Below are 24,344 nucleotides of genomic sequence, written 5' to 3'. Positions count from 1 at the left end.
CATTTTGACAAATCCAAATAATTATAGATCTACAAAAAGATCTTATAAATTGAAGTAATTTATCAAATCTACTTTATAATAAATATAACTTTATATTAAACGTCAATTTATAAGCTTAATTTCTTTATAAACCAAGCACTTCTCACGTTTTTTCTTTTTTTCTTTCATTTAACAAGGATTCCTTTTATCATGTATTACATCTCAAGATTTGCAAGGAAAAATAAATAAATTGTCTAATCAGAGCTTGGGCTCCTCAAAGTTGTAGCTTAAGTAGTTGTTGATTTCTACTGCCAAACTGTAGCTTCCTTAAAATTTCCACCTCCTGAATCAACAAGTTCTTATCATGGTCGATTGTATGACCACCTTCTTACTTTATTTGATTGTTTTGTGCATCGCCCAGACAGAGAGATCTTCTATAGTTCTTTGCTCGAAATGAAGAACCAATGATATGAAAATTGAAGAGAAGCTCTACAAACCTGAAAAGGGTAAAAAAAAAAAAAAAAGGAAGAATTTTTTTTCATCATTTGTTACAAAATAACACCTTCACGTATATAATAACAATGCAAAAGGGTATTCAAAGAGAGTACGGCTATATCTACAAAAAAATTACACAAAAATAATCTTATAAATTAACGTGACTTCATTTTCAAAAGTGCTAGAGTATTTTCCATCCAAAAATGCCTTGAGGGTGATCTTCAAAAGCATCACCAAAAGACTAAAATGCAAATACTGTTGCATCTGATAACTGGGTAGAGAAGAACTCCCACAGCAACATCGGATTCATATACAAAAAGAATTATCACCCACCTTGCTAACTCCGCATCATGGGATCTCTTTTATATTAGTCCAGTTCTGATTCAAAAAAATGGACTCTTCTGATTTCTTCTCCTCTGACCTCTGTGGCTTTTGCAGCCTATGCCTTCGTCACGATCCAAACAACTGGTGCATTCACCATATCCTTCATGCCGGATGTTTCAATCCTCCTTCTCATAAAATGTTTCTCAACTCAACAGCTTCAAACGCAGCTAGAGACACGCACAGTTAAGAGGACTGTAAACTCAGTAAAACTGAATGTTCTACTTAGATCCAATAGGCTACAACTGCGCTATAGATTATATCAAATAAAGCTAGAGATGGTGTGGATTTTCAAATAAAGGAATTTATCATCCTTAAGCTAGAAATTAGAACGAAAAAAAAAATAAAAAAATAAAAGAACAAAACTAAACATAGTGAGAAGTTTTACAAAAGAGAAATGGTTGGTCTACGACTCTACACAAAAAACAAAAATCTTAGACAATAAAGTTTACACGCTGACGATCCATTATTAGTCTCAACTGGTGTAGCCAATATATAATAATGCCTCTAAGTTATGCCCCTGCAGACACCTACATTACTGAATTCCCAACAGTCCTTAACAGAAAAATTACAGCCTTTTAAGGAACGTGTGCTGTATCCTAATGCAAGTTTTCCATGATAAATATGGATTCTTGAACAGTTTCAAGCCACATGGATGCCAAGTTCCTCCAGTCTAGTTAACTATCCAGTCTAGTTAACTATAACGATATATCTGGTCATTATTATCCATAAACTTCTAACTGTCTATAGTCAGAATGAAATAAGTTGAACCTACAAAGCTACCTTATGAAATGCTTTTTCCAGATCTAATACTAGTTCTCATGCAGGAGATTTTGCAATAAACATTTAAATCCATATTGGTAATTATTAACTGAACTTAAGAAGGACAGTGTTGACGACTCCCTCTGTTCCCTGATAGCCCAACTAAACTTTCACACAAGAGAGAGAGAGAGAGAGAGGGCGTGTGTATGCGGGCGTGTGTGTTTTGTCATATACCTCGTTCTCACCAACCGGCAAAAACTTCATGACTCCTTCACAGTACTTAGCAGTCTCAGCAATTTACTCACTGAAACAATGTAGCAGTCTTCTATGTACAACCTGATTATAGAAATGTTTAGTCCGAAAGTACAACCCCAAGGCAGCAAGAGAGCCCAGAAGAGTAGCAGATGCCATGATGATAAAAGATAACATGAAACAATGTGTTCCAGTGCATGTGTTGCCCTCCGCTGATGATTCCTCATCATAAAGATACCCAATAACCCTCACGGAAAATATATAAGATCCAACAGGATTTGCTATGGTAATTGTATTGAATATGGTACCCATATGTACCACACCAAATATCTCGGAAGTGATTGTAGGCATTAATGACCACTGGGAACCATAACAAACACCCACCAATATTGAACCAGCAAACAGAGCTCCAGGAAAACCAGAAGCAATCACCACATGACCAATGCTCATGGTTGCTAGAGTGATGACCATGAACAATGGCCTTGCCCATCCTCTAGTATGCAGGAAATAATCTGACACATAGCCAGCTCCAAAACGTCCAAGAAAATTCCAGATACTCCACAAAGAAACCAAAGTACTTGTCTCGAAGCTAGTGTAACCAAGAGATCCTCCTATCTGGCTGATGTTATTCACTGTGGCAAGTCCTGAGCCCATACCACATGCCATGGCAAGAAACAAAATCCAGAAGTCTATCGTGCGTATGGCTTGCAACAGATTCAGGTTTTCTTCTGCTGGGAAAGGTCTTTCTTCGTTACCATCCACCTCTTGATCAGTACTGCTGGGCGCACAGCGGTACCCAGCAGAATCTTGTCTTACATACATCTTCTCAGCATCTGCTTGGTTAGGATCATCCATTGGTTGGTCCCCCTCAATAAAGAGGTTATGTGAAATTCCATTAGAATCCCTTTGATGGGCTCTAATCGATACGCAAAATGGTGAGACAAGCAACAACACGAGCAGGACAAATGTGACTACACGTATTGACAATCGAAAGGTAATAACATTCTCCAAAATTATGACAAGCATAAGGTAGGCAGCGATAACCAGAGCAATTAATGAGAAACTATCTAGGTGCTTCTTTTCATCTCCTTCAATTGTGTTGTGGATTCTCACAAACCACATGAACAACAGGGCATTGACACTAGGCAAAAGAGCCAGCATCAGCAGGTAGGATGTTGGATCGTTATTGAATATTGTCCTATATACTTGAACTAAAATTGCTCCACTCAAGCCAATAAAACCCTGAAAATAGAAAGATATGCATCCTCAGTATCCATACTTCAATCAAAACAACCCACAGGCAGCAAACTTGAAGCTAAACTATCAAACACTTAGCCTCTGATCATAACAACCCAACAATCAAAACCCAGAAGAAAAAGCATACTTCTTGTATCAAGGAACTCATGTTGCTGCAGATACATTCTCTTTTCCACAGAGAATTAAACTATCAAACACTAAGCCTCTGATCATCATAAAGAATCGCAAACTTTTTTTACACAAAGCAGAAGCTTTTCACATCGGAACTGAAGTGGAGGTACCTTTATAATGCCAACGATAGTGCCACTGTAATTGGAAAAGTTCCGTACGCCAGTGACCACATTCGAAGTGTTGAAGAAGGTCGCTGCGTGGGCTGCCACCAACATGAACAAGCACATGGCGGGCACAGGCGGCCGGGAGATCAACCCGACGACGGAGGCCCACATAAGGAAGAAGCCAACGAAACACTGGACCGCACCCGCGAGGTGGACCACCCAAGGCCCAGTACGGCGGCGGTGATTCGCAGTGGCGGCGGAGTAGAGGAGACCGGAGAGGACGCCGAAGTTGCCGCCGATGTCCTTGAAGACGGAAACGGTGTCGAGCGTGGATTGATCGTAGCCCTGGCTTGATTTAAGAAGGGAGGAGTAGATGGAGAAAGTGTATAGGAAGCCACTGGTGCACTGGATCCATATGCTGGCTGCGGTGGAGACCCATTTGTTATGGAGCTTATCCATTTTAGTCTTGTTTCGACTTCATGGGATTCTTTGAATTTGATCTCTGCTTAAATAGTAAAGTTCTCCACAGGTTATACGATGTCTACTGCATACGTTGTTTCTGGATCAGCAGCTGTAGCCTGTTTCTTCGTCGACGAGTTGAGCTGGTGGCACTCCTGAGTCCTGTGGTCTTGACAATTGTACACTGCCTCTCCTGAACAGCCCTTTGTGTTTTGTTTTTTCCGTATCTAATTGCAAATGTCATACCAAGTCACAAGTCATCCTTAGCTTGATGACCCACATAGAGTCACCTCTTGGCCATCTAAAGGTGATTTTATTTTATTTTTTTAGATTTATGTGAATTTTCGCTGTGTTTCATTTTCGTTATTTAATTTTTCAATTCTTCTTTGTTATTAGTTTAATTGTTTCAATTTTATAGATATAGTTATCATTACAAAAATAAAAAAAAATAAAAAAAAAAACACAAAAAAGCTTCTAAAAAGCCTTTAAAGTTTTCAAAAAGATACGAATAAAACACTAGTGAAATAAGCTCAAGCATGAGCGATTAGGATATCTGGGTTTTGATATTAGGATATCTGCCTATGTTAGATCTAGAGTACCCCAAACAAATATCTGGACTGTACTTAGAGTTTGTTTGAGAATACAACTGTTCTCAAACTATTTTATTATTACGATGGATCTCTATCTAACGTTAGTTTGTGCTTTGTTTATTTGAATAAAGGGGAGGGAATGATTAAGCACTATTGAATGCGTGCAGCTTTAATTCTTCATATTAAAAATTCTATTTACTATTTATAAAAAGCTGCATCTTTATTTTAACTTTAACAAATTAAAAGTTTAAAATCAATTATTCTTTGAAAATAAAACTTACCATATAGTCAATAGTGATTTAGAATGTGTTCTCTTACACCAATCTGTAAATATAATTTTTCTTAGAATAATAACTTTTATTCTATGGCTCGAGTCCTATGACTATAAACTCTTGTAACTCCACTTTTAAATTTGATTTTTCTTTTATATTTTCTTGAAAAATAGAGTACTGGTGGTCCCCCACAATAAGGGGAAAAAAACAAAAAATAAATAAAAGAATTAGTTTCGGGACAAAAGATCAACGCAGAAAAATCAAGTTTATTTTGCTCCAAAAAAAATTAATTTTGCTAGAAAACACCAGATGTTGTAAGCTTTGGGCTTAAGTGAGAATAAATTTCCGTGTACTTACCTTGGTGTGCCGTTACATATTGGTAGACTTATAGCTTCTATGTTGAAACTGCTTGCTGAGAAAATCAGAAAGAAGGTTGTAGGTTAGAAGATAAATCTTCTTTCTTCCGGTGGTAGATTAGTGCTTTTGAAATATGTCATCAATAGTATTCCGATTCATGTTCTGTCTGTGCTTAAAATTTCTCTTATAGTGTTTACAGAGATTCAACATATTTTAGAATTTTTGTGGGGTTCCAAAGAGGGGGAGAAAGAAAAAAGTATGGGTTTCATGGAGAAAAGTTTGCCAACCAATTCAAGAAGGTGGTTTGAGGGTGAGATATCTTAAGGAAGTACAAGATTTGCTTTTATTCAAGTTTGCCTGGAAATTGACTATGAGTGATTCCCTTTGGGCTAATTTCTTTAAGAGCTAGTATTTGAGAAATATGTCTCCTTTAGAAGTTGTTCAACTTCCTCATGGATCTAACTACTGAAAAAGTGCAATTCATAGAGTCCCTTTACTCTTTACTCATGGGCTTTGGAAGGTTTGGGAGGGCTAAGTCAATTTCTAGTTTGAACCTTGGCTTCCATCTGGTGTCCTAGCTAGTCGAGTTCAAGTGATTGAGTCCCCTTTGCTACAAATTTGTGATTTATTATCTCCAGTCAGTTGGGATATTCCTCGTCTTTCTACTTTGGTTGGGGCTGATTTATGCAATGAAATCCTATAATCTAATATTTGGCTGAAGCAAGGTTTAGATATTTTTATATGGGTTAGATAGTAAATTTTCAACTAAAAGGGTATGGAATATCTTCAGACTTCATTCGAACCCTCCCCATTGGGTAAAATGGACCTGGCTTAGAGGTATTTCAAGTAAAATATTTTATATTGCTTAGAAATTCTGGAATCATGCGCTGTCTGTTGATGCAAATGTTAAAATCTTGGTATTCATTTACCATCCCGCTATCATTGTTGTGTGGATAAATATGCTATTGAAACGGAAGAACATTTATTTCGGAATGGTTTTCTAGCTGAAAACATCTAGGAATTCTTCTCTAAGAGGTTGGAGGTGAGATATAGGAGAGGTCAAAGTATTTTTTATCGAGTATTTTTTTTTTTGGTAGTCGAAAGCCAAATGCTCTTCTCAGCTAGGGATAGTGCGTGGTTTTATTCCAACTATGATTATTTGGGGACTTTAGTTTTTTCGTTGTAAGATTCATATGGAATAGAGTAAATTCACTTGAGAGCATATTGTGTCGGCTATTCTATTACGGATTCAAAATATGTTTGTGGTGTCTATGAAGTTCATATCTTGTTCTACTCGGAACCAAGAGATATTGCGGAGCATTAGATGTCCTATCATTGTGCCGCGGGTTACTATAGCTAAAGCTTTTGCTTGACAACCCTCCTGATTGTGGTATTAGAGATTAAATATGGACAGCTATTTGCTTGGTAACCCCGGCTTATCTGGTGGTGGTGGTGTGGTTTGTGATCATAGAGGAGATTTATTTTCTCTCCAATACCAAACTCAAACCAATATTGTAGTTGAATTTTGGGCTTTGAGAGATGGCCTTAAACTTTGTAAAGATTTGGGATTATCGGATATAATAATTGAGACAGATTCTATGATGATGCTTTGATGGATTAATAGTGGTGAATGTTCTCACTGGTACTTATGAGATTTTTTGGAAGAAGTGATTTAGCTTATTCAGTCTCTTAATTGTTGCACTTGTCATGTCTTTCGTGAACGTAATATGGTGGCTATTTTTTTCCTAAAGAAGGAGCCCATAATTCTTATATGGATCTTCGTGCTCATAGTCTTATTCCTAGAAGACTTAAAGGTTTGTTGCGCCTTGATAAATGCTTTTTACCTTTTTTGAGATTAGAGTTTGCTTAGTGCAGGTTGCAGGGGTCTTATTCTTCGCTGAAGCTATTCGGCAATACCAATTTGGATTATGCAGTTTTTCTGTGCAGGTTATTTAGTACACTATCCGGTCTTATGCAGATTTAGTTGGTTTAAATTGATTCATTAAGATTTGAGTTCTGTTTATTTATATTGAATAACTGTATAGGGTTTGAGTTAGTCTATATCTTTTTCTGATACCTAGGTTTGAATTCTATGATTGTATGTTACCCCTAAGCATCTGCTTGTAATCACGGTATTCATTTGTCATAAGTGAGGACTATTAATAAAATTAAGGTACCGTCCTCTTTTTACAAAAAAATAAAATAAAAGAAAGATCTATACTTGTTATGCATCAATTACTATTTACTCTCACACCCCACACTTATAATTTTTTCATAGAGTGCATGTGAAGTGATGAATAGTGACTGATAAGAAGAATTTTTCATATTTAAAAATACAATAAAATATGTATTGGCTTTAGCCATAAAACAGTACATAAATGGATCACAATTGAGAAAATATATTTACTTCATTTGTTGAAATGTCGTTTTCTATTGTGTCATTAAACATTTACAAGTTGACAAATGAGTAGACAATGAGGTGATAATGGACACATTAGCCGTAATTTCCCTTCACGAGAATATTAATAACAATACTGACAATAATAATTATGAAAAAAATCAACCTTAGTATTATAGTGATTATGATGTTTTAAGCTCTAAAGAAACACGCGAAGTTGATCTTTCGATACACTCTCGAACCTTCTTTCAGATTCCTTTTATCGATCAATTCGCACTCAATCTCTTCACTCTTTACGCCATCCTTATACCCTGTAAAGTTGTCTATGGTAACTTAAAAGTTGTGTTTCACAAAAAAAAAAAAAAAACATAAAAGTTGTGGTTAAGAAGTAAGAACCATCATAAAAGCCAAAACACGATTTGAGAAGCATATCAAAAGTGGGCCCTAAACTAAAGAAATTATTTTTGATAAGATACTATTCATTAAGAGTGTAAATTCAAATCGAAAAACCGGACCAGACCGGACCGGTTCGGAACTAGTTTTTAAAATCTAAAAACCGGCCGGTTCCAGTCCGGTTTCGGTTCCAGAATTTTTTGGACCGGACCGGACCGGACCGATTGATTAAAAAAAATAAAAAATAATATTTTTATATATAAGTTTTATACAAAATATTTTATATATATTAAATATTAATATATATAAGTTTTATATATAATGTATAATTATAAATTTTTATGTGAAATTTTTATATATAATATATATAATTATATATATTCATATATGAAGTAATTTCTTGTTATAATTTATAAATTATTACATAAAATGTTAATATTAAATCACTAAAAGTTTATAACTAATACTAATATATAACTTATAACTATACCAATAGTCTAATATTAATACTATTATATAGTCTAATATATTAATAAAAGTATAAAACAATTGTTTTTAAATCAATTTTTTTTTATAAACAAATTTTTAATAACAAATTGTGAAACTTACATTTTAAAAAATCGGAAAACCGGACCGGACCGGACTGGAAACCGGTAAAACCGGAAGTATCGGTTTAGGAGGATAACTGGTGCGTAATCAGTTTTGAAAAATACAAAACCGGTACATACCAGTTCGGTCCTAAATTTTATCCAAAACCGGACCGAACCGGACCGGTTACACCCCTACTATTCATCACTTTACGCTCTATATTTTATAAAAAATATCTCACACTCTGGAAAAAAAAAAAAAAAAAAAAAACAAATTTTTACATCATATGATGGGGTGTGTGATATGAACAATGGCTGATTTATAGCAAAACTCAAAACGAAAAACATAATAAAACAATCCATCGATGTATGTATGTATGTATGATACGATTGAAATTCCAAACACATGGCATGTACTTGTACACTCTAGTTTCTTACAAGTAACCCGCAAAAAGAATATCTAAGCAAATACTTCTTTTTTCGGGCACAAAGTTGGCGTAGCATCGGCATCCCATTTGATGGACAACAATAGAACTAATTTTTTCATTTTTTTTCTTCCAACCATATTCGACAAATATTAATAAAATGCCATTTTCATTTAAAGAGAATGAAAAAAAAATCTAAAAAATCACATAAAAATAATAATTTTATCGAAAGTATAGAGATATATTGGTTATCAAATGGGATGCTAAAGAATTATTTTACCTTAAAGAGTGGTTTAACCTTCTGAGCACAAGTAGCTGATAGATTTGCTTAGTACGAAAGAACAAGGCAATGGCAACAAGAAACCCCAAAAAAGCCACAAATGACATTATCAGAAAAGAAAGCATAAAGCAATGAGTACCAAAGCAGAAGTTATCTTCACCACCAGCTTCCATGTCGTAAATATACCCAATTATTCTCACAGAGAAAATGTAAGATCCAACAGGATTTGCTATCCCAATTGCATTGAAAATGGTTCCAACATGTCTGACCCCAAACATCTCAAAAGCGATGGTGGGCATTAGCGCCCACTGTGAACCATAACAGATGCCCACCAGAATCGAACCCACATATAGAATTCCTGGAAAACCAGAAGCAATAACAGCATGGCCAGCAGCCATTGATGCAAGAGTAATGCCCATCAAAAATGGCCTCCCGCAACCTCTTGTGTGCAGCAAATAATCTGATAAATTCCCAGCTCCAATACGGCCAACAAAGTTCCATATTCCCCACAAAGACACCAAGTTACTGATCTCCACACGTGTGTAGTTGAAAGATTCCCCAATTTGGCTCAAGTTATTCGCCACAGCTTGCGCAGTTCCCATCCCACATACCATGGCAGCAAACAGCAACCAGAAGTTTAAGGTGCTCATGGCTTGGAGAAGATTCATGCCCTCTTCTTCTGGTAGATTAATTATGTCATCTAAAGTAGCATGATTAACTTGATCACCCTCACCACCAGGCAGTTCTTGGTATGCCAGAGGATCCTTGGCTGCAGAAGACTTTGATGACTTCATTAAAGGATTACTCTCAACAGAAACCTTCTTAAGAGATCTGATCTTGTTGTAGTCCTCTTCCCTCTGGGCTTTGATTGAAATTCCAAGAGGTGATGCAAGCAGAAGCAAGAGCAGTATGAAAGTAAAAATGTGTGCCCATGATGGCAAAGTGAAGATGTTCTCCAAACTAATGATGATCATGAGATAACCAGCAACTATCAGAGCCACTGCAGAGAAACCATTTAATTGCTTCCTGTCATCAGTCGTGTCCGCATCTTCATAGATTCTCACCAAAAACATAAGTGCAAGGGAGACGAACGTAGGCAATAGAGCAAGCATCAGCAGGAAAGTGCTCGACTTGTTCTTGCAGAATGTCTCGTACCCTTGGATCACTATTGCTCCACTAATACCGAGAAAACCCTGCGACACAAATTAATGAAGATGTTGAATGAAAACGGCCTCTGTATACCTCAAGCAAGGCTGCAAAATATAGCATCGACGAAAAGACATCTGAACAAGCATTTAATTTTTTAGCTAATAACAAATTGTTCGTGAAATTAAGGTTCCATTCTTAAGTTGTAATGGATATTTATTTGAATAGAGATCTTTACTAATTTCCAACGAATTAGATGATCAAATTTTGGAGAGATAGACATTATATATGTGGACTCTACAATATTTGCAGCAAGCACAAAATCTTCGAGAAGCATATGAACTCACATGAGCAGTTTGTCTCTAATCATCTAATTTGCTTAAATAATTAGAAAGGATGTGTTTATTTTAACAAATAATTAAAAGAAGTGTTTACTAAAATGTTAGTAACTTTTTTTAAGCATGTGTGTTGGATGTCTACCTAAAAATGCTCCCCTATTGGCTTAGCTAAATGCTATTTCAGTTCATAAAATGGCAGTTTTTGCAACTATTATTCAACAAATTAAGGTCTTATTTGGTTACGCAGTTTAGATGAAATGAGATGTTTTGTTGAAATTGAATAAAATATTATTATAATATAATTTTTTAATACTATTTTTATTTTGAAATTTGAAAAAATTAAATTGTTTATTATATTTTATGTGAGAGTTTGAAAAAATTATAATGATTATATAAAATGAGATGAGATAATTTTATTTTGTGTAATCAAACCAGTCCTAAGATACCATTCCTAGAGCTTTAGGTAAAGTATATTTTATTCTTTCTTCTCTTTGTTGGTGTTATAAATGGTAAGATTTGCATTTTCACTTATCTAACCAACATAAATTTGTATTTTATATATTTTTATGTATATTTGAAAATTATGAAAATTAAATTAAAAAAAATAAAAATTATATTAAAAAATAGATAAAAATTAAAAAAATTAAAAATTATTATTATTATAGAGAATTATATAGCTAGTCGTAGTCCAATATAGAGTTAAGTTTTAGGTGTGGAATTCAAGACTGTTCATTTTACATGGCTTTCTCATGAAGATATTTTATGTACCTTCATGATTCCCACAATGGTCCCGCCACATTCTGCAAAGTTCTTCACACCACAGACCATGTTGGTTGTTGAAAAGAACGTCTGAGCATGAGCCGACAAGAAGACAAAGAAACACATCAACGGCACCGGAGGCCGGTGAATTACTTCGACGACGGAAGCCCACATTAGAAGGTACCCCAAGAAGTTCTGGATGGCCCCGGCAAGGTGGACAACCCATGGCCCAGCGAAACTCCGGGATCGAACAGTACCTGACCGGTTACTGTTACCAACAGCCACGGCTGAGAACAAGACGCCGGAGAGAACGCCGGCGTTGCCACCGATGTCCTTGTAGACAGAAACCATGTCGAGCATTGACTGGTCATAACCTTGGCTGGATTTCAACACAGAGGAATAGATGCTAAAGGTGTATGCGTCGACGCTGCACTGGATCCATATGCTTGCCACCGTTGCTATCCATTTGCTGCTCATCAGCAACCTCTCCATAATCGAATATTGATCCCTCCAAATCCTTCTCCTCTCCTCTCCTTTTCTGCTCGGATATTTACAGCTTGTTATGCCTATCTACGCGCGCAGCATCCTAGGAGGGCATGTGATCTTCTTTTCGATCCTTCTACGGTCCATGTCCCCCATGAAATACTTGTTTTCAAGTGTTGTAGGCCCGACCTTTGCTCTTTCTTGCATTATCGGAGGGTTTGGAATGTTTTGCAAGCAACCGAGATTGCCTGTCATTGCACTGTCTGACTTAGAATTACAGGGGAAAATCGGATCGGACAACCGAATCACAGGGAAACCCCGATTTCACTTGTCACATCTATACCACTAATGTACCTTTTCTCTCAAAAGTTTACTGCACGACGAAATTAGGATTCTTGAATAAGAAGTTCCAAATATGTATAAAATTAGAGAAATCCTTAGTGCCCGTTGGGCTGATTTTCACACAAAAACAACTTGCTACTTATACAACATGTATATCTTTCACCATATCTATCATAAACCAACAAACATCATAAAACTGATTTCAAACAGAGAAATCTCCGCACCCACCTTCATCCCTCGCACCCCCTTTGTCCCTAGTCCCTCGCACCATACAAAATTGCAACCCCGAATTGCACCCGCACCTGCACCCCCCTTCGTCCCTCGCACCATATCAAATTGCAATCCCAAATCGCACCCACACTCCCGAATCACACCCCTGGGTCGAAGCTCAACCCGAAGGAAATCAATTGCACCCCATTTGTCGAAGCTCAACTCGAGATTGCGGGTTTGCGATGGTTTCACTGTGATTTTGAGCTTATTCTCTATACTTGATGATCTGAGATTGCAGGTTTAAGATGATTTTCACTATAATTTTGAATGGATTATGGTTTGATTATGGGTTGATTTTGATTTGATTGTGGATTTTAGTTTGATTGGGTTTTGATGGAGAGGAGATGGAGATGATCAATACAAATGGGGGAGATCGGCGATAGAGATGCGTCAGACTAAGATGGTTGAGTTCGCATCGGCATCGGACTAAGAGGCTTGCGTCGGCGTTAAATTGAGGGCAGAGAGAGCAGCGAGGAAGAGAAGGCAGGGGACGGTGCAAATGAGGAAGAGAAGGCTAGCACATACGAATTGATTGTCTGTGGTGGGATATATTTCTTTTAGAATGTTTTTTCCAACATGGTTTGAGATGAATGGAGGGCTCTTTTTGTGAGAAAACCAGCTCGACCAGTGTGAAGCGATTCTCATAAAATTATTGCGATAAATTAGTAACTATTTACATCACACACCCATACATGACATGGAATTTTTTTTTTTTCGTTTTTTTTTCATAAGGAGTGAGGTGTTTTTCATATGATGTATGAGTGTTTTTCATAGAATGTGGACTGTGGGATTGTGAATAGTGACTGATGAGAAGAATTTCTCATAATTAAAAATGGTCGTTTGCAAATTTGAATGTATAATAAAAAAAATAAAAAAATGATAGTAATTATTTTAATTAAATTTGCAAAAATTTTGTATACAACCGCCCTGTGTCCCCGTTGCGGCATCGCATCCGACATATCAAAAATTAAAAACGGCTTTATTTCTAACACACTACATCCCTCCTTTCAGGTTCTCTCGTCTTCCCATTTCGCCCAACATTCTCTCTCTCTCTCTCTCTCACATCTTCTTCTTCTCCCTTCTATCATGATTACCCTCAAGAAAGCTGCAAATCCAACCCAAAGTAGTCTATCTTTGTCGTCGAGAAAGCCGCAGCGACACCTTCGAACTCTTGGCATCTTCTTCTTCTCCCTTCATCTTCGAGAAAGCCGCAAATCCACCCACGAACACACGGCACTTTTATCACTCTGTCTCACGAAAATAGCCACAAACACCGCCGAACCCACGATGGGTCTCTTCTCGTCGTCGTATTCACTAAGCCACAGAGCCACACCCACAAATCGACAAAGCCCCTTTTTTCTTCTTCTCCACCTAGATCTAAAACAAATTTCCGACAGAGCCCCGAAACCCTAACCCAAAACCTAACCCGTACCCTAAAATCTCCTTCCCACAGAGCCCCCGAAACCCTAACCCACGAACTAACCCGTACCCTTTCTAAGTTCAAAACTTCAAACACACTCCATACACTCACTTACAGCAACAACAAAGTTATGAGAGTGAACAGAGGAGCTAACACACGAAGACAAGTTCTCCCAGGTAAGGTTCCATGTCCGTTGGCCTATTTTTTTTCTCCTTTTTGGCGCAATTATTTTTTACAAACAAACCTTAGCTATACTTCAATTTTTTCCAATTATTTGAATAGCTCATATATATGTTCGATGGAATCATAGTCTTTGAACAACTCAGATAGGTGGAATCCTTTTTTTTTTTTTTTTTTTTTTTTTATAATTTGGTAGAATCATTGTTGCCACATATAATTAATTATTTGTATGACTTATTGTTTCTCTGTTGATAGCTATGAGCTAAGTTCTTTGAATATATTCTATATATTCCTTTTGCTATTTTTAGATCTTTTTCTGTTTTTGTTGGTTGTGTGTTTCTGTTGTTCCGAAGATTTATTTTTGGTTGCTGATTTTCCTGTTCTTTAGATGTGTGTTTGGTTGCTGATTTTCGTGGGTCTTAGTTGTTGATTTCCATAAATTTTGGTTGATGTTTTCGTGAATTTCGTGGGTTGGGTTGGGAACAACCAAAGCCTTACTTATTTATGCTCAAGATATTTCTTTATAGACGAGCTTATACCACGTAGAAAAAGGAAGAATCATATCAAAGTTTTTTGAAAAAGTTTACATCTCATGAGTGGACTCTTTTCAAGTTTTGCACCCTAATTCTTTGAGTTAGGATCATTTTGCAGCAAAGTTTAAAGAGGAATAAGTGCAAATTAAGAGAAAAAAACTACTATTGCTCATTTTAGATTTAAACAAAATTCACTAGGTTACAAATGAATGAGTTGTGCCTCAATGCAGACAGGTGTAAAACTAGACAAGTTTTGCTAGCAGATGATTAGAGAATTAAGTTTTAAAGATTAGGGGTGGCAAAAATGGTGCCAGCCATGGTTGAACAACTCTTTTAATTTTTACAGTTTTTTTGAATAACTCTTGTTTGAATGTCATGATTGCATTCCATCTTTTGTGTTTATTTAATTTTTTATTCTTTATTTTAAAAAAGCGAAAGAACCTGTAATTTTATAAATAGCCGTCACTTATCATGCATATACCAAAAATTGAATACAAAAACTTTACTTTTTGTTTATGTACTTGGGTATATATCGGAACCTAAGATTAAACACCTTATTACTTGAGTTATAATTCAAGTGGTGATCAGTGACCATAAATAAAACCATATAAAAGTAAGAGTGTTTGGAAGATCTATTAACCTCATAATTTGAAATGAGTCCTTCAAATTTAATACTAGTAGGATCTATATGCCATCATTGATACACTAACTATATTTATGAAAATAGTTAGTTAATAGACACAGGTGATTCAAAAACTTCGATAAACAATTCCAATACATTCCCTGTTCTGATTCTTGCACTAACTTTGAAACTTTTATGGTTGCAATTGTGTGGCCATTTCCTATTAAACAAGGTTACTTTTTATGGTTTCAAATATGTCATCGACCATTGTGGAGTGAAATTCTAACTAACCCCCGAGCATCTGGGTCATGATGCAATGCATGCAAATACCCATTTACCATAAAGAAATTAGAAAAAAAAAATGAAAACGAAGAAGAATGATAAATAATTACATTTGAGAATGCTAGAACTTATATTTTCTTAACAAAAACCACAAATACAGAGAAGGAAAAGAGAAGGCATCAAAATCTTGCAACTTACAGATAGAACCACTGATTCCTCAAAGATTTTCGGGTTGCAAGCAAGCTTTTTTTTTTTTCTCCTTTCCTTCTCCAAATACTGAAAACATAGACAGAGTCTAGAAATTCAAATGCGGAACATAAGGTTGTTTAAAAAGAAACTAAAATAGAAAAAACGAAAACGAAGAAGAAGAAGAAGAATAAATAATTAGATCTGAGAATACTAAAACTTAAATTTTTTTAACTAAAACCAAAAACACAGAGAAGGAAAATAGAAGGCGTAGAAATCTTGCAACTTGCAACAAGCTTAGCATGATTCCTCATTTGATTTCGCGACGAAAGACGGAATGCATAACGTTTCTCCCTCTCAGGTTTCATCTATAGCAAGCTTAGCACGATTCCTCCTTCAATTTCGCGATGGAAGACGGAATGGAATGCACGGCGTTCCTCCCTCTCTGGTTTCGCTCAACAACAACCTTCCTTCCCACGATTTTCGTTCCATTTCCCTCCTTTCCGCATATTTTGGTTTCTTTTCTTCGAGCTTCTCTTTTTCTTTCTTTCTTTCTTTTTTAATATTAATGAATGACGTGGCATACAGCCACATCAGCAAGTTCCACGGCAGGGACGCAACATGGTTGTCCTTAGAAGAATTGTTAAATTTGACATTCTTTGAACTAATAAAAGTATTAAGTTATTATATTTTATATTAAGCTTCTCAGTAATTTTTTTTTCAATATAAACTTCGAGATAAGTTTCTCCGTTTGGATGTTGAGATTTATCTTATCTTATTTCAATCTATTTTATCTCATCTCAATATTCAAACATCACGCAAATATATAGGCTACGTTCGAATGTTAAGCTGAGATGAGATGAGTTAAGTTTTTTTATGAATTGTAGCGGCAGAGTCCACTTAAGATGAGTTTAGATATATTTATAAAAAGTTAAAAAAGATTATGAGTCACATGTTCCAAACGTAGCTACACTTTTCAATTTCAAATTTTTAACTATTTTTATCTAATCATATTTAATTATTATAATTTTTTTAAACTTACAAACAAAATACAAAAAATAATTGAAATCTTATGTGATATTCTCAATCAGTTTTGGATGCATGCAGCTTGGCTTTTAAGGGAGTTGTGAGATAACTACGTGGATTATGATGCTATATTGACGGCATATAGATCAATCCCGAACACATTTCTCCACAACTTCTTCCAAAATTCTATCTGCAATTGTATTTTTGGTTAATTATATGTTTACTTGTTTTGTTCTATGCAATCAAAATGAAATGCATTATGATGATTTAATTCTTCGAAAGTGTGGCCAATACAATAAAATTACATTTTCCATCTCTAGAAGCAAATTAAATTTAGTTTGTCACGTGCGTTAAAGATGTGGTATAGGCTCATTTTATGTGTAGAAATCATTTACTTCATATAATTCTATTATTTTATGATCGCTAAAATCTAAAATTTGGATATTATAAATATCGACTTTACGATCTTTCTTTTCACTTAAATTTATTGAGAATTCTAATATAAATACTTGAACTTGAGAGACAAACATGGTGCAAGGGAGGTGGATGAGGGTGATGAAACAAAGAAGTTTTAAAAGAATAGAGAATGCACAGCAGGTATTCGATAAAATGCCTCAAAAAACAACTCAAGCTTTCATTTCTATTTTTTTGTATTTCACCACTCTGCACAACCTTTTCTCAGCATATTTATACAGAGTTTAGAAAGAGAAAACAAATCACAATATTTTGATCACAAGGTTCACATTATCCATTCGATTATGCAAGAATATTCTAGAGCTATGACAGATGTAATGCTATGATTTGTGCTTGCTGGATTCTTTTCTAGAAGCTTCAAATTCTAGTATCTCTTCTGGTTGTTGCACCATTCTTCTGTGAGCATTCTTTTGGCATAACTTCTACTTGAGGAATGGTTGCTTGGGCAAATGCCACAAAATGCAAAGCGTGGAGTGACTAATTTGTTATTAGTTGGCCAGAGAAATCAAGAGAACAAACCTATATTCTAAAATGATTAATGAATGTGAATTTGAATTCAATCGAATTATTATAAAAAAAAAAAAAAAAAAAAAAAAAAACTTCTCCTTACCAAAAAAATGTAAAATTGTTTTTACTAATTTATGTATTTAATTCGGCTTATTACACTACAAATCCATTACAAAATAGAAATAATTACATGAGCTGAAAGAATTCACACAAATGAAGTTAGAGATGGGGCTTCTCTTTTTTATTTTATTTTTTATTTTTTATTTTCACTTAGCACTAGATAGTGGAGAGGAAGGTGTCATGCACATAGAAAGTAATTCCATAAACTCGAAGTTGTCATTAAATAGAAAGTCATCATATCATGCCTTTCACACAACCCAAAATTAGCTACTGTGATCAGAGAGAATGGTGGGCGATGATGGCAATGGCCATTAACCCGGTTTTAAAATCCAAAGTCCTGTAAAACAAACAAAAAGTTGATAAAAATAACAAAATAAAAAAAATATTAAAAGGATAATTAGTGAATAGTAAGATAAGATGAGATGAGATGGTTTTAGATGAAAGTTGAATAAAATATTATTAGAATATTATTTTTTAATATTATTATTATTTTAAAATTTGAAAAAGTTGAATTATTTATTATATTTTGTGTGAAAATTTGAAAAAATTGTAGTGATGAGATGAGATAAAATAAAACCGTTTCTATATCCTAATGGAGCCTAAGTAAGAAATGGAGAGAGAAATGATCATCACCGAAAATGACACAGAAGAAACGCTTGAAGCCTAACTTTCTTAATTTGTTTCTCTTTCTTCTTCCTTTTTTCCCCTTTTGATTCCAAAAATGTAGTTAATATGGAGGTTTGATGCATTGATGTAACATGTTGCATGGTTTTTTCGTATGAAAAATAAATAAATAAATTGGGTAAATTACAAAATCACACATATCTCAATATATTGAAATCAAGATATCAAAGCCTAAACCAGGAGGAGACTAGGAAACCAAACTGAGTTTCGGCGGTTTGGAGGATGGTTGTGCAAAAATTAAAAACCGAGGCCTCGATTTGTAAAATTGTGAATCAAAGGTATGGACTTGGGCTAAGACCCTATTGAACTGTTGGCCTCTTATCATAAGTATCCCTTTGAGATCTACAAACAGATGTCTAATCTTTGTTCACAGGCCTTGTATGAATAAGAGCGTTCATTTTATGAACTGTTTTGATCATTTTATCTATCAATATAATCCAAAAGCCTGAAAAATCATTTTTTTTTTTATTAAGAGACGAGGTCACATGTCCAAGATTGACCCCGGCCCACTTTTATTAGATAAGGATTGCTTCAATGAATTGAAAATTTTAATTTGTTGAAATGAATGATTTATAACAAGTTTTCTATAGTTAAAACTTCTGTAAGTGGCCTACTCTTCTACCCTTCAACTGTAGTGATAAACTGTAACTACAGGAAATAAGTATCAATAATATGACAGACTTCTGAACTGTTATTTCCTCCTCAAAACTGAGATGCCATTCCATCCCTTAAAAGCTATGGCCTCATCTAATACCTTTCCATGTACACAAATCTTTCATATGTAGTACTCATCAATTTGGATAATGCACAAAACGTCTAAGCACAACCAGCTGATAGAACCTCTTAGTACGAAAGAACAATGCAACAGCAACAAGGAAACCAAACAAAGCCACAGATGCCATGATCAGAAAAGATAACACAAAACAGTGAGTACCATAGCATGTGTCATCTTCACCAGAAGCTTCTTTGTCATAGATATACCCAATCAATCTTACAGAGAAAATATAAGATCCCACTGGACTTGCTATGGCAATTGTGTTGAAAATAGTACCCATGTGCCCAGCACCATATATGTCCGAAGTGATCGTGGGCATTAACGACCACTGTGAACCATAACAAATTCCCACAAGGATTGAACCAATGTATAAATTTCCAGGAAAACCAGAAGCAATAACTATGTGGCCAACAGTCATTGTGGCTAGTGTGATAGCCATCAACAGTGGCCGTGCCAAACCTCTTGTGTGCAGCAAATAATCTGATACATACCCTGCTCCGAAACGGCCAAGGAAATTCCATATACTCCATAAAGAAACTAAGCTATTTATCTCCACAGTTGTGTAACTGAGAGATTCTCCAATTTGGCTCATGTTATTAATTGTAGCCAGCCCGGAGCCCATTCCACATATCATGGCAATAAACAGCAACCAGAAGTTTACAGTACGCATGGCTTGCAATAGATTCAAGTTTTCTTCATCCAGTAGCATGTTTTCATCTGAAGTGGCCTGCAGTTGGCCCTCACCACTCTGCAATACATTATTCTCTATAGGATCCTCTGATGTAGAAAACTTTGGTGATGTGATTTGCTCGGCATTTTCAGTTAACAGATTACTATGGATTGAATCCATTTGTGGTAATCTCCTCAAGTCCTCCTTCTGGGCCTTGATTGCAATTCCAAGAGGCGATACAAGTAGAAGCAGAAGAAGTATCAAAGTAGAAATACGTGCCCATAATGGCAGAGTGAATATGTTCTCCAAAATTATCATAACCATGAGATAACCAGCGATGATCAGCGCAACAGCAGAGAAACCATTTAAGTGCTTCTTGTCATCCCACGTGGTTGCTTTATAAATTCTCACACAAAACATAAGCACAAGGGAGACAAATGTAGGCAACAGAGCTAGCATCAGGATGTATGTGCTTGGCTTGCCCTTGCACACTGTGTCATACACTTGGATTAGTATTGCTCCACTGAGACCAAGAAATCCCTGTCCATCAAAGAAGTTAGAATGGCAAATTTTCATAGGAAAGTATTTGAAGTTCCATGAAGAGAATGGTTAACTGTTGGCTGTGACTCAGTATTTGTTTGTAACAATTCCGATGCGGATGTTAATTTTCCTTGTGAAGTCACTGATGAACAAAATTCCCATGCAATGCTTTTTAATGCGCAAATAGCTCACAAATTGACTAATAAAAATAGTGGATGGATATAAACATACGCGAGAGGCGCTGAACGCAAACATAACCTTTGTTAAATTTTAGTTTGGTCATGCAGAGCATTGAGACCCAGCTTAAGGAAGAAAAATAAGAGCTAGGGATTTTTATTTAAAGAGCTTGTATTCAGCTATACAGATCATCTATTAATTCTCCTCAAACTTTACCTGGTAGGCCTAAAATAAAACATTTAGGGGAAGAAACGACTAAACCAGAGGAAAGTTCTAATCCAAAAAAGCCCTCTATGCAGAAGCCATTGAATTTCGAGAGCACTTGCATAGCGCCTTGCCCCCATTCTAATTCTAACTCTGAGTGGTGGCCATCACGTCAAAGTCCACAACCAAGCATTAGTACACTTACAATGATCCCTTCAATCTTCAATGATCTTTATAATGTGTTGTAATTTTATTCTTTTTATCCTTCTTGGAAAAACATGTCGAGGAAATGACTTCACGGGTATTGCTCCATGGAGTCGTCTCTTTCTATGAAGAACAGAACAGAAAAAAGCGTCACATCGCGAAAGCCATTGCTGCTGCACCTGTCCGTTACTCTGCTCATAGTTGCCCATTCCACTGCGCTAATTCGTCACACTTTATCTCCCATTGAATGCAATTAGTCTCATGATTTTTAGATCACCATGCAAAGCTTAAGAGGAATTTCCTTCGCAGTTTGGAAATTTGTTTTCTTTCTCTTAATGCAACATCGAAACTAACTAAAAATCCTATGAAAGATGTTTGAGTTTCCAAGGGCGTGTTTGAAATAATTTAATGGGAATACCCAGAACAGAAGCTCAGAGCTCCGATCAATCAAAGCAGAATACACAAACAACAACACCCACACGTTGTACCTTCATGATTCCCACGATCGTCCCACCATAGTCTGGAAAGTTGTGTATACCAGTGACCACATTGGCGGTGTTGAAGAACGTCTGAGAATGAGCCGCCAGAAACATGAAGAGGCACATCAGCGGCACGGGAGGCCGATAAATCAAACCGACAACGGATGCCCACATGAGAAAGTATCCCAGGAAGCACTGGACGGCCCCCACGATGTGGACCACCCATGGCCCACCGAGACGTGGGTTACCGAGGGTGACGGAGGAGTAGAGGAGGCCGGAGAGGACACCAGCGTTGGCACCGATGTCCTTGAAGACGGAAACGGTGTCGAGAGTGGATTGGTCGTAGGCCTGGGTGGATTTGAGCTCAGAGGAGTAGACGCTGAAGGTGTAGGATGAACCGCAGCTGCACTGAATCCATATGCTGGTCACCGTAGCTATCCATCTCGTGGTCCTTAGCCTCTCCATCTCTCTGCAATTCTCTCTGTTGCGCCTTTCTCCCGGCTCATTACGCCCGTTTGGAAATAAAATGATTTTGTACTACAAAAATAAATTATTTGGCCATCCACCCTCTGCTATCCTTGACAGTAGGATAAAATATCCAGCTGTTTTCATCCAACAACAGAACACATGTCTAACTTAAAAAACGTTTGTAACTACTACCTACCATTTAAGTTGTGTTAAGTTATTGAGGTAAACTCAATTTATCTTCAATTAAATTAACTATTGATAAGATTTATTATTTTTTAAATTTATCGTAAAAAATTTACAATCATCTTAATCTATTTCATACATTTAAATATATACATTAACTTATTTACATTTAAACACATTTTAATGAGATCCATAAAATATTACTATTCACATATCAATTCAGATCATCTAAAATCATCTCAACATCTAAACGCAGACAACCTTTAAAAGCATTAGACCAGCCATCTAAATAATTTTATTTGTTGTATTATTTCTTTTAAAATAGAATTTGAAATTAGCTTTATCACTAGTAAAATGAAAGACTTTACTAGTACCAACATATGGTCATAAGAAAAAATTATTTACAAGTCCGTTTGTTATTGAAGTAAAAATCCGTTACAAAAAATGTATTTGTATTTTAAAATTTTTATACCTATGTTTAATTGTGCACTAATCATAACTTAATTTCGTAATTCAAGGAATATAAGAGCCACCAAGTAGCATTGATCATCACTAGGATTGCGATAGTCTTATTCGTAAGTCTCGAAATATATTTTTTAGACCAGACCGGACTGAGACTGACTGAATATATGTATATATATATTTAAATATTTATATATATAATATTTTTTATAATAATTGTATAAGTTAATTATGTAATTTTCATTCAATAGATCACTATTGATCATATATACAATAAAATTATTTAATATTTATTAACTATATATAAAATATTAAAAAGATCACTTAATTTTAATTTTACTAATTTAAATTTATTTTTTGTATTAATTTTTCTATAAAAAAGAAAAAAGTGAAAAAAATATTTATAGATCGAATCGGGCCGATAGTTAATGATTCGGTTCGACAAAAATGATAGATCAAAAACCAATTACACACTCTCGTTACAAACTTTATTTTTCATATCAATTAGAATATGCCGCTTTCGCTCTCACCTTTTTCTTTCTTTTTGGACACATTATTCCTAACTCTTATTCCAACTGACCCTACTTATTTATGCAGTTATGCTTGTCCAAAAGATAGATTCTCTTTGTTTTTCGCCTCCCTTTGTTAAGGAAAAAAAAAATCATACAAACGATCTACGGTCAATATAATATAAATAATTAAATTAATTAATGCGAATGATAATTTAATATAATATTAGAATAGTGATTCTGTATTCGAATCTAACTCGACACTCCACTCTATTAATTAAATAATAATATTATTACTCATTCTATGTCATCCCTAACTGGTTGTTGGCTTAGCTCGATAATGCATATGTTGCGAATAGACATTTATGATATAAAAAATACTCTAACTACAAAATGATTACATAAAAAGATTTTATAAACTGATATGGTTTGATGTGATTCGTCAGATTGTAAAGTTATTTTTATTATAAAATAGATTCAATAGATCAGATGAAGTTATGCCAATTTATAAAATTATTTTTATGTAATTTATTTATAAATATAGCAGTCCTCAATTTTTTGGGTGCTTAATCATTGCTGCCTAAGCCAGAAGTGTGAAACCTGCACATGGAAGTAATCTCTTTTAAGCTAAGAAAAACATGCCTTCAACATTTTTTCTTGAATTTAAAGATTTCAAATGAGAAATATGTTCATGAAGTTAAAATAGACCTTAAATTATATATTCTGAACAGTATTAAATATTTAATAAATATTATAGAGTTTATTTCATGTAAATCTCTTGCTTGAGACCCTTAATTTCCAAAAAAACTAATTAAAAGATTTAAAGATATCTAACTCTAATGTTTACCTAAACTTTGTATTGTTTTGCCCACCTTGAAAGGGATTCGAGATTTTGGAAGACGTCCGTTTGTTTTTAGAGATGAGATGAGTTGAGATTAAAGTTAAAAAGTTAAATAAAATATTGTTAGAATATATTTTTTAATATTATTTTTGTTTTAGAATTTGAAAAAGTTGAATTATTTATTTTATTTTGTGTGGAGATTTGGAAAAGTTGTAATGATGAGGTAAAATGAGATAAGATGTTTCCTGAAAACAAACGAGACAGCTCTGTGTGATGGGAAAAACCTGCAAGACAATTT

At 35.1% G+C, this 24,344-nt stretch overlaps 3 protein-coding genes across 4 annotated transcripts; all 3 read right to left on the bottom strand.

Annotated features, from left to right (window-relative positions):
• Positions 1-1,694: 1,694 nt before the first annotated feature.
• Positions 1,695-4,082, bottom strand: LOC121235330 (protein NUCLEAR FUSION DEFECTIVE 4-like). Its single transcript, XM_041131679.1, has 2 exons — positions 3,408-4,082; positions 1,695-3,111 (listed from the first exon to the last, which is right to left on the bottom strand). Exons 1-2 carry the CDS (start codon positions 3,858-3,860, stop codon positions 1,915-1,917), a joined length of 1,650 nt encoding a protein of 549 aa, XP_040987613.1. The 5' UTR covers positions 3,861-4,082; the 3' UTR covers positions 1,695-1,914.
• A 4,878-nt stretch (positions 4,083-8,960) lies between these two features.
• Positions 8,961-12,252, bottom strand: LOC121235756 (protein NUCLEAR FUSION DEFECTIVE 4-like). Its single transcript, XM_041132143.1, has 2 exons — positions 11,415-12,252; positions 8,961-10,355 (listed from the first exon to the last, which is right to left on the bottom strand). Exons 1-2 carry the CDS (start codon positions 11,895-11,897, stop codon positions 9,159-9,161), a joined length of 1,680 nt encoding a protein of 559 aa, XP_040988077.1. The 5' UTR covers positions 11,898-12,252; the 3' UTR covers positions 8,961-9,158.
• A 5,563-nt stretch (positions 12,253-17,815) lies between these two features.
• Positions 17,816-22,218, bottom strand: LOC121235755 (protein NUCLEAR FUSION DEFECTIVE 4-like). Of its 2 annotated transcripts, XM_041132142.1 has the most exons (3): positions 21,593-22,217; positions 19,469-20,519; positions 17,816-18,187 (listed from the first exon to the last, which is right to left on the bottom strand). In XM_041132142.1, exons 1-3 carry the CDS (start codon positions 22,046-22,048, stop codon positions 18,162-18,164), a joined length of 1,533 nt encoding a protein of 510 aa, XP_040988076.1. In that variant the 5' UTR covers positions 22,049-22,217; the 3' UTR covers positions 17,816-18,161. The 2 variants fall into 2 exon arrangements, with proteins under 2 accessions (XP_040988076.1, XP_040988075.1); XM_041132141.1 differs by lacking the exon at positions 17,816-18,187 and having other exon boundaries at positions 19,208-20,519; positions 21,593-22,218.
• Positions 22,219-24,344: the final 2,126 nt, after the last annotated feature.

The sequence above is a fragment of the Juglans microcarpa x Juglans regia genome, chromosome 6D (genome assembly GCF_004785595.1).
Source record: "Juglans microcarpa x Juglans regia isolate MS1-56 chromosome 6D, Jm3101_v1.0, whole genome shotgun sequence".
In the NCBI taxonomy this organism is placed as follows: domain Eukaryota; kingdom Viridiplantae; phylum Streptophyta; class Magnoliopsida; order Fagales; family Juglandaceae; genus Juglans; species Juglans microcarpa x Juglans regia.
This window is presented reverse-complemented; position numbering and strand designations above follow the sequence as displayed.